The sequence below is a fragment of the Pseudochaenichthys georgianus genome, chromosome 3 (assembly GCF_902827115.2).
Source record: "Pseudochaenichthys georgianus chromosome 3, fPseGeo1.2, whole genome shotgun sequence".
NCBI classification, from domain to species: domain Eukaryota; kingdom Metazoa; phylum Chordata; class Actinopteri; order Perciformes; family Channichthyidae; genus Pseudochaenichthys; species Pseudochaenichthys georgianus.
This window is the reverse complement of record NC_047505.1, coordinates 41,924,116-41,934,883: the sequence shown is the minus strand read 5'-3', so window position 1 is coordinate 41,934,883 and position 10,768 is coordinate 41,924,116. Positions and strand designations below refer to the sequence as shown.

Here is a 10,768-nt window from a genome sequence, read left to right as displayed (position 1 = left end):
GTGACATATGACATTATAGATCACTGCTTGACCCACAGTTTCTTGGTGATTTAATGCCAATCACGGGTGCAAATAATTCAGATAAAAAAAACAAATTGATTTAAAAGCCAGCAAGCATATTAAAGAGTAACACATATTCATTTATTTAATTCAGAACATACAGTATAGCGCACATATTTTAGATCCAAACGGCAGACAATAAAAACCTCTCATTATCAACCCCATTTAAAAAAAAAGACAATTTGTCAACCAATGCTTAATATGTAAAAACACTAACAGGCATCACAAGAAGTTCATCCTAACATTATGGAGTGGCATTGAGAAATTATATTGAATACAAATATCAAAGTATGAAAACTGTGACCATTACAAATTAGACACATTCATATCAAACCGACCTTTCTTTGCTGTGTTAAGGCAGGGTATTGTAATTTCTTTCAATCATGTGTCCACAAGGGAACAAAAACAAATTCTACAAACAGTGACAGTTTGCTCCAAATCACCTGATTAATGAAATGCACAGTATTTTTAATTTAACTTGCTGTAAGACAACGACTCGGTCACAAAAAAAACCTTCAATTCAAGAATGCTAATTTGTGCTCCTGCTAATTCACCTAAATGAGGTGAAGGTCTCTGCCTGTGCACATGCCATGTGAGCAGGTGATCAGTTGGCTTTATCTAGAAGAAAGGACTAAAAGCTGTGAGACAAGTTACATTTGAGGTGAGTTCAGCATCTCCTCTTTAGTGACCATGAGTATTTGGAAACGGCAGCCAAAAACCTGCAAGAGAAAAAACGCAGAGTCAAAAAAGGCACAGACCTCAAGCCACAGAAGCTATTACACTTTTGTGTAGGATTTTATAAACACAACAGCGTTTCATAGGAGCAAAAGGGGTGGTAAACAGTCAAGATATTTGAGGTTCATGCAACAATACAAATCAATGCTCCACTGTTTAGAATTAAGGAGGTTGCAACCGAGTGATCTTTTTCTTTGTTCAAAGCCAATCTCTGAAGCCACTTGGGAAAAGAGCTATATAAATAGAATACATTTTTATTGATCCATGTCGATTGTTGTTGTCTCACCTCAGCATTTACTTGGGAATCCCAGCCACAACCTCAGACTCAATACCACAGTGATCAGATCCACGCAGGATCTTGAAGAAACCTAAAAACAGAAACACACACAGCAGTGGTCAGTTTACACAAATTGAAAAATAATTAGTTTTGCTAAACACCAGAAATGTAAGTAGAAAATAGTAGTAGTGTGACACTATATGATATATGCTTTTGTGTCTCATACTCAAGAGGTAGGTATATTCAGTTCAAAAAGTTCTACATAGTAATGCAATTGATTTACTATATATTTTTACTTTATTGTCCACAGAAGGAAGATAAGAGGGGATGAGGACATTGTTTTAGGATACTGACCAACCTAGATTAAAACAAGTCAAGTATAAAACATGCATCTTTGCGCACCATTATCTCCCCAGTCAGTGTTCCAGGAGTTGGCGCAGAGCCAGTAGGGGATGCCGTCCTCCTCTCCCCAGCCCAGTATCTTGATGGCATGGCCCCCCAAAGCAGAGCCGGACACATGCTGATACACACCTGAGACGGAAAACAAATAGCCAAGAAACAACACACAGCGGAGTGCGAGTTCAAATGCGTCAAACAACATTTTACAGAATCACTGAGCAAAATCTGCCTTCAGTGTTACCCTGTGCTACAAACTCAGTTCTCATGTGTTTGTACTGCTTATAACCGTTACTGGTGACCATCATCTTACCAGTCTTGTACAGCGGGAAGTCTTCATAGACAGTAAAGGCTCCCTCTACTGGGCCGTTCTTGGTTATCTCATCCCGAATCTGCTTCTCCTCTGACGGCACGCTGTAAGAAGTTTTACCTGAAACACACTTTGAGTTAGTCCTGTGCTGCGTGTGTGCATACAAATGGGATGTTCATCAAAAGCTAGATAACATTGTTTCACGTCTTCATCGAATATCTAATTAACACATTCATTTGTAAGGCAGTACATGTAAATGTAGTCCCATTAGTTACGCATTTTTAAGACACATAGCTAATGTTAGTATGCTACGCTCTAATCCCTTCTGCCCCTCTCACCGAAGTGCTTGTCTGCTTTGTAGCTGGGAGTGTATCCAGCCTCACAAGTGGAGACGCACTTGGGGGTGTCCCCCTCCTCCCCAGAGCAGGAGGGTCTGCTGCCGTTCACATGGTGTTCACAGGGGGGGATGGTGTAGGGCCGACAACCTGTAGCCATAAAGAGTAAAGTTTCGTTTAAAATCTCATGAGAAGTTGGCCTTCCAAAGATGGCGTGCCATCTTTGAAGTCGTTTTAATGCCCAGCTGAAACAGCAGAGGGCGCACTAAAGCAATATTCCAAACAAAAAACACAATGAGCAAACATGCAACTCCTCAATGAAGAGGAGGAATTGTAAATTACAATAAGACATATTATCACCCTTTTACAATCTAGGGTGGTTCTCCACAAACAAAACTCTGATTCGCCTAACACCATTTTTTTTTGCAGTCAAAGGTTGATTAATTAGGGAGCCCCTAAAAAAGGGACATGAAAAAAAAAGTCGGGTTAACGGGTTAGTTTCTCGTGCTCATGAAAAGTTGGCGTGACGTTGAAGCAGCGACCCTGCTGTAGTTCGTTTATAGCATAACGTTAGCATTTAGCTTCTGGCGACTAGATAATTATAAAAGTAGGGTAGACATTTGGATATTATCCGGCTGAACAAAACGTGAGCCGTCTCTTAAATGGGTGTCAACCACAGACCTTATTTCCGAAATCCTATGGAGAAATTGCATTGCTTTTTTTGTCGAAGGAACCGGAAGGAGTTTACTTCCGGGTTTTAGGACGCGTCACTGTGGCACTCCATTTCTCTTCCTGTTACAGAAGTGCTGATTCTGGGTATAGGGCTTCTTCTTTTTTTTTTAAACTGAAACAATTCAAAATAGGAGGGGGCGGAGCTTATGCCGGCTCATGCGGTACCTGGCAAAGCCCCCGGGAAGTGCGCCAGACTCTGTGCCCAAAATTCGTAGTGTCCAATTGGCTGTACTACAATTTACGTATCAGTCCGTGACTTCACCCGGCCCAGAGATACTTTTTCCCCATCGACTAACATGGGGAAAGAGACGTCTGTAAATCAGCAGATAATTTTCTTTAAACTAAATTAACTACCCAGTATGAACTATTTTATAGCCCTTATTAGAATCATTAGCCGCTTTCACACCCAGAGGCGCGTTCACACCGGAGTACTTTACCCCGTACTTTTCCCGTTTAGTTCAGTTAGTACCCCTTATTTTGCGTTCACACCAAAAAGAGTACTTAGTGCCGGGAACTTTTACCCCCATTTTTAGTGCCTGCTAGAGAGGTGGTAGCACTATCCTGGGGAGAAAAAAGTAACAATTTATATTGGCTGGGCAAATTGCAAATCACGGCCCGTAAAACTCTGAAAAGTTTTGTGAAGGCGCCATTGTATTTGCTGGCATTAGCATTATTAGCATTAGCCCCGCGTACCAACGGAGAGAGAAGAACTTATGGCAACAAAAAAAAACATGGGAGCGGTGGAGTGATGAGGAGGTGTCGGCGTTCTGGCGATTTACTCGGAAGGCTTCAGTAGAAGCTGCTGGAAGTCCCAGCGGCCTCTACTGAAGACAGTCCCCAACTCCGGGGACTTCCGGCCGGGGTGGCAGTATACACCGTTGTTTGCGGCCTGCCAGTAAACCCAAAGCAAAAGAAGACGAAGTGACGTCAGCGGCTCATTTGTGTAATCTTCCCTCAGGGAACTTATTCCGGTGTGAACACGATCTGTATTTAGTTCCATGAGGGTACTAAGTGCCGGGGCACTAAGTGCTGGCACTAAGTACGGCTGTCAGGGACCAAGCAGTAAGGCAACAGGACACAGGAGTGGTTTAAATAAACTAGGGTTTTTATTTACCCCAAAAGTCCACAAGAACATCATATAGTAACTAGGCCTATAAAAGAGGTCAACAGAAAATACCTCAAAGGCACATAACAGGTGTTAACTCAACAAAACTGACCCCCCTACAATGAAAACCAAGGAACCTATATAGGGGCTTGGCCAAACCAAGTTGAACCCAAGGGATAATTAATAGTCACATCATACACAAAGGACACTGACAAAACCAAAATCCCCCCTTTGACATGGAAGCAGGTGGTTTGTCCCAATTGGCTCCTTGCAGTATTTATGAGCCCTCAGCGCTCGGCCACGCCCTTTGCTGAACCAGGAAGTAACCTCCCCCAATGGACATGGTAACTCAAGAGACAAAGAATGTAATTAATACAAAGAAATACTTGTGTATTAGCTGTGCTAAAATGTTTGAAGTAATGTCAGATTACAATCAAATAAAGAGTTTACCATCTAGAGCAAATGTGTGGTGTTAATTGGCATGTTTTATTGTAGCTGCACTGAAGCAAAACTACTGAAGATGAGGATGCAGTGTAGTGTAGTTGTTTACCCTGTGTGGCTGTGGCCATCACAACAGCTAAGTACTTTGTGTGAATACGGCTAAGTACTTTGCGGTACTTAGTTCCTGGTACTTAGTCCCCCCGAACTCTTTAGTCCTTGGAACTGTCCTGTAGATCGCGTTCACACCAGAATAAGTCCCTGAGGGAGGATTACGCAACTGAAGCCACTTTTTTTCTTCTTCTGCTTTGGGTTTACCGGCAGGCCGCAAACAACTTCACGCCATATACTGCCACCCGAAGTCCCGGAGTCCCCCGGAGTTGAGGACTGGCTTCAGTAGAAGCTGCTGGGTAGCGTCTTCCGAGTAAATCGCCAGAAGCACCGACACCTCCTCATCACTCCACCGCTCCCATATTTTCTTTTGTGTTGCCATAAGTTAGTCTCTCTCTCTCTCTGTTGGTGCACTGGGCTAATGCTAATGCGAGCAAATAAAATGGCGGCTTCACAAACATTTTCGGAGTTTTACGGGGCGTGGTTTGCAATTCGCCCAGTCAATCAGAAATTGTTAGTGTGGCCGACACCCACAAACCATTTACTCCCCATGAAAGTACCACCTCTAGCAGGAACTATCTTGGGGTGAAAAGGTTTGCACGAACTAGGTTCTAGTTCCAGATCTTTTTGGTGTGAAACCAAAATCCCAAGAACTATCAGCCTAGTTCCTGGGAAAAGTAGTCCGGTGTGAAAGCGCCTATTAAGTCCTTAAAGTTGTAAAATGCACTAAAAGCCGAATCTAGATTTATTTTCTCTCTCCATTCATTCTAGTGAGCCGAGAGTGGGCGTTCGGGGGGCATGCTCTATGACTGCACATATGGGTTATTCTGCTCTGAAAGCTAGGCATGACGGGTCATCTGTGACGTTTCGCTCTCTCAAAAGTTGGGCCATTTTGCCTTCATGCGCCAATGAGCAGCTCTCAAAGGAAAGAACGAGATCACGCCTCCGACGCTGTATCCAGTTCTTATTATACATCCATGGACCTGGCAGATACTGTCTAAAATGTTGCTGTGATGAAACGCAAGGATTATTAGATCAAGGATTATTTCTGAAACAGTTTGAGCTCAAAGGCTTTCTCTCTCGTGGGTTTACCACAAGGTGAGTTCCTTTTTATATCCTGCTTCTTACACATGCTCTCTCCAGTATAGCTTAGCTCTGAGTGTTAGCGATGCTTGCTAATGTAAACAAAGTCTATTACGTCCAAAACACGTCGGGAATTGTTTCTGATACAGCGACGTTTCTGATAGTGCCATGGGTCCACCATCCGATATGACGTAAATCTGGATCAGCTCCCGTTTTTAGAGATTTGCGTACGGAGGAAAAGAGAGAGGGTTTTATTTTCCCTGACACATATTTATGTATAAAAGACATCAAAAAGTGCATTTTGCATGATAGGTCCCCTTTAAACCTTATGATCACCAGAGATGGCTTATAAACTTATTGGAAATAAATTCTGAATTAAAAAAAACAAAAAAAAACATTTATGACAAACATACTGAAGAAATCTTAGTTGACTAAGACCAAAACGGACAATTAGTTGACGAATGCACTAAAATATTTGAAACAATAATTGTACCATACCACTGTGGGAGTCTCACACATAAAACTCACCAATGTGGGAGTCATAGAGACCTCCAGAGACCAGACCCTCATTGCTCCAGAAGGCCCAGGCAGCTGAAGGGTAGCCACCATTACATCTAAATAAAAATATAAATAATGTTAACTTTTAAATGTCAATGTCATGTTTTAAGGTTTGAAAGTAGTTCAGTAGGTCACAACAAATCATTCAATTATAAAAACTTTTCACACGTTAGTGATCCTCACCCCATGCCACAGCTCTCGCAGCAGGTCAGCAGATCCTCGGAGGAGATCTCCACGCTGACCTTGGCGTTGCTATGGATACACACACGGTCGGAAATGGCCTCTGCCGCGCCAAATGCCTGGAAGATGCAAGAAATGTCACAGACAGGTCAAAAACAATCTGGTGGTTATTTTAAGGCTCGAGTGAGTCATTTGCCGATTGCCCAAAGTTGATTTTAATAATTAAACAAAATTAATCACATGCTGAGGAGATTTTTTTTGCATTTTTATTGATCCCATTTAAACCTGATATTTCTGCACAGAGGCAAGAAAAGATAAAGCTGCATTAATAATACTAGTATTATACTAGAATCAGACTCCATAGGTAGATGCATAGGCTTGTTTCTCATGTGTGGGCTTAACATTTCCAATAAGTCCAAAATATAATGATGTTATAATTTCTAAAATGTTCAACATGTTTTTGTTCAAGAATCCTGCTTCAATCCATGTTTGTTGACACCAAGCCTTTTATACTGTAGGTGTTTGTGTGACGCTCCGACAAAACAACAGCCACAATCATGAGTAAATGCCTTTAGAATAATCTTTTCCTTCAAAAAAGTATTGGCCTTCAACCCAAGTTAAATGTAGTCACATCTTTTTCCTCACCCAGCAGGACCCGCAGGAGCCCTGGTCTCTGATCTCCTTCAGGGTGGGACAGTTGGGCCACTGCTCTCTGGAGTCAAAGCTCTTAGCCAGCTTTATGTCTCCAGAGTACTGAACCCTGCAGAGGAAACAGAGTCAGGTATGACTGTGTACTACAACTACAGTTTTATGGTGGGCAGGTAGGGTAGGAGTGTTGGTCTATACTGCTTGTAACGTACACAATTTATGGAGAATTAAGGGATGTACAACACAGCAAATACTCATATGGATATAGAGCATAATGAAATCTGAAGTTGTTTCACTAATGAGACTCACATGACGGGCAGTTTAGGTCCATTCAGCCACGTTCCGCAGAGTCTCTTTACATGACTGTAGTCGACACTATGGAAGTTGTGACCAGCCTGCAGGAGAAGGAGATTTAGTCGGGTAAAACTGCTTTCAAGAAAGAAAAAAAGGGAAAAAAAAGAAAGAAACTAACCGTCCAGGTAGTGTTGATCTTGTTGATGTAGTTGACCATCTCACTGGACAGTGGAAGGAGGCGGGGTGCGGCCAGGCTCACAGACAAGCTGGCAGCCAATAACAGGAAGGCTGCATGCCACATTGTTCCTGAAAAATACAAAGTGAAGAGTAGTGTTTGTTCAACATTACAAATAAGGGCTTACAAATGTAGCAACACTTGATTGCAATATCAAGTAATATACAAATAGTTGAATGCAAAACACCATTCTGGATTAACAGTAAGACATATTTACTGTCTATCTGCAGAGATGTCCCAAATTCATTAATGCATTTCCTGGCAAAAGAAATCCATTTAGATGTTGTTCTCTGAACCAATCACAGTAAAGGCTGTAGGCTTAAGGGATAACAATGTCTTACAAAGAAAGCTATAAGAACAAACATGCAGGAGCCTATCTAGCCCCAAGTGAGTCAGAACATGTTACTGAGAAAACGATAAAAAAGGGTAAGAGGCTATATCAGTAAGATAAAGGGAGCAGTTTATAAAAACTATGGAGAAATTCTGTGTCGATTGTAAATCAATACGACCCAATGATATGCTTGAACAGTCACGTAGACTTCTGAAACTTCTGATTAGAAAAAGAGAAACATTTTCCCACAGCTGGATAGACTTCGTCACTCTGGTTGCAACTACAAGTGGAACATGCATACACAGTGTACACAGAGAAAACCTCTTACTTTCAGTCATGCTTGACGCATCTTTCCAATGGTTAAACACACTGCATCAGCAGACATCTACAATATAGTTCTGTAAATGTAACCAATACCTTAGATTCAACACTAGGACAGGGTTTCGGTTCCCCCTTAAAAAACAGAGAAAAAAAACATCCTCATTCTGCAGAAAAATAACCTTGTGAATGCTAATGTATGAAGTCTTTTAGATAAAAGCATGCTGGTAATGGTCTAAGTTTGCACTCAAAAAGGTACACAGGAGAGGTGAAGTGCACTGGTGAGAGATGAGATCGACTCCAGACATGGATCCATTAGAAAACATAATGCAGGCTATTAAAATGAGGCATGGAGTGTGCTAAGAATCAATACCAGTGCATATAGGGAGTGGCTTAACATGCAGCCTCAAACTCTTAATGAACAGATGAGGTGAGCCAAACAGTAGTAGCGAAGAACAAATTACTTTGAGAAGCGAAAAAAAAAAGCATTGAGATAATGTTTCTGTATCACCCTATTTTGTTCCAGGTAAGATTACCAATCACTGCATTTGAAATCAGTCTCATGCCAAACTCAGATTTGCCCTGGCAAACACAAGTCTGTCTCGGTCACCAGCGCACCCGTTTAAGAATGTCCTGTTTTTTTATTAGTCGTTTTCTGCTCGGTAGAAGTTCATTATCTACCACTAGATTGTGGGTACAGATTGGTTGTGGGGACTTCAGAGTCATACATCTTTTCTATAGCTTTGAACTATATGGATGATCTGCAAAGCGATTTACAATGTGCAAATATTGAAAGCTGTGGGTCACAACAGAAATTCAGTTGACAGGATATGTTTAGTTTTTAGAGAAGTGGTTCAATCACAAAGATAACTGCTGTGCAGATAAAAATATGCTTTAGATGAGTTTTTGGGGAAGTGAACCTTCATCTTTCTGATCTGTCAAAATCAGTCTCATGACTTTCAACAGTTGTCATAGCACAACTCACAAAAGCTACATAAATCAAGACTGCAAGGACACATTGCTTGCATCTCAACATTTTTGGCATCCCCGCTTTGAGCTTGATGAGTAACAAACGGCTTTCTAAAAAGGTGAGGGGGTTGTGCATTTTCCTCTGTGGTAGATTGAAGTGATACAGGCAGAAATGGGTGAGTCAGAGCCAAAGCCACCGAGAAAATGAATTTTATTTCCTCTCCACCTCTCAATGACAATTTGGCTTGTGATTGCAAATGTAGCCTATCACTTTTTCATGTCCTCCCTCCAATTTATTTTGTAAAGAAGAGATGGTTTTAATCGAGTCCATATTGAAAAAAGGACAATCTATTCCAGTTCCATAAAAGTATGCTCCCCCTTTCTCTGACATGTTAATACTCCTGTAAAACAAGTCTCAGCTCATCTTGTTTGTCTAGTAGTAGAAGCAGAGGACAGAATGGCTGCCTCCAGCCCTTACAAAACAGATTCACTTTCCACTTCATTGATGTGACACCAGTTTAGTATTAGGTTTCATATACATTTTAACATCAGGTTTTAGGTTATTGCCTTTATTTATTTGCATGTGCTGCCTACACCATATTCCCCGACCATGTGTCCTTTAATCATGAATAGATGTGTTAGCCGCTCTGCTTGAAATTCACATGTGTATCTTATCACCTCTAAAACCTAAAATGGGTCAGGCAGTCAAAACAACAACCAACATGAAGATATGACAACAAACTGGATTCAAACGGATTGTTGTATGAAACTAGTGAGGTCAGTCCAACAATATTAGCTGGAGATTTAGTAATGTGTTTTTTTACTAGTTTAATCAAAGTGTAACACATTTAGCTATGTTAGCAAATTGCTTACTCACCGTGTAAACAAACTGTATCTTAACTGAGAACCGGAAGTGTTAAAAAGTGGAGGACAAAGGGACAAGAAAATAAATAATTTACCTGTGGCTCGTGTGTCAGCTGTGTGAACTTTAAATCTTCAGCTCCAGGTTCCCCTTCTTGTGTCTAGTTGTCTCAGGTTAACAAACTGTGATTCATTTACGATATGGTCCTCCTCTTTTATTTACTCTCGCTGGTACCACGTGATCCGGTCACATGGATGCAGCTCATGTGACCGGCGCTGAAAAGGTCACACTCGTTTTTTGTTCCAATATGTGGGTTTCTTGGTTTGTAAAATCATCAGAAATGTTTAATTCACAGACACATATCCAGACAAATGATCTGAATCTGGATTTAACTGGTAAAACCTTAATGATAAGAGAGCGTTATGGAGTAAAGCTGCACTACTTCAGTCTGAACCACACCCGATTTTATTATTTTAGTAGTAGTGGTAATGGTAGAAGAATAATTAATAATGTTAGGATTATTATTAATGAAATGTGAATCTGATTCGATTTTAAAAGGTAGGCTGTAAGGTATAATAGAGTATAATAAGGTATAATAAAAAATATACATATTAACCATTAACACACTAACACATGCAAAAAATTGACGTTTTATTTTAAAAGAAGACTTGTAGCACACCTTAGTTCATTTGGTAGAAATGTTACGATAAAAGACCTATAATGAAACCTTAAGCAAAACACGTTTATTATAGGTAAAGTGAGAGTATAATATCGTATTGTATTTGTCTGTA

General features: G+C 40.8%; 1 protein-coding gene across 2 annotated transcripts; it reads right to left on the bottom strand.

The window, feature by feature from the left end:
• Positions 1 to 119: 119 nt before the first annotated feature.
• Positions 120 to 10,183, bottom strand: ctsba (cathepsin Ba). Of its 2 annotated transcripts, XM_034075372.2 has the most exons (12): positions 10,075 to 10,172; positions 8,246 to 8,281; positions 7,441 to 7,568; positions 7,278 to 7,363; positions 6,966 to 7,080; positions 6,324 to 6,439; positions 6,111 to 6,196; positions 2,117 to 2,263; positions 1,782 to 1,898; positions 1,475 to 1,603; positions 1,082 to 1,163; positions 120 to 779 (listed from the first exon to the last, which is right to left on the bottom strand). In XM_034075372.2, exons 3-11 carry the CDS (start codon positions 7,561 to 7,563, stop codon positions 1,090 to 1,092), a joined length of 993 nt encoding a protein of 330 aa, XP_033931263.1. In that variant the 5' UTR covers positions 7,564 to 7,568; positions 8,246 to 8,281; positions 10,075 to 10,172; the 3' UTR covers positions 120 to 779; positions 1,082 to 1,089. The 2 variants fall into 2 exon arrangements, with proteins under 2 accessions (XP_033931263.1, XP_033931255.1); XM_034075364.2 differs by lacking the exon at positions 8,246 to 8,281 and having other exon boundaries at positions 10,075 to 10,183.
• Positions 10,184 to 10,768: the final 585 nt, after the last annotated feature.

Excerpts from the sequence above, each read along its gene's own strand:
- ctsba (XM_034075364.2), bottom strand. The coding sequence starts at position 7,563 with ATGTGGCATGCAGCCTTCCTGTTATTGGCTGCCAGCTTGTCTGTGAGC. Across the intron at positions 6,440-6,965 it reads GCTCCTGCGGGTCCTGCTGG|GCATTTGGCGCGGCAGAGGC; the intron begins GTGAGGAAAAAG and ends TGCATCTTCCAG. Across the intron at positions 1,899-2,116 it reads CAAAGCAGACAAGCACTTCG|GTAAAACTTCTTACAGCGTG; the intron begins GTGAGAGGGGCA and ends AGTGTGTTTCAG.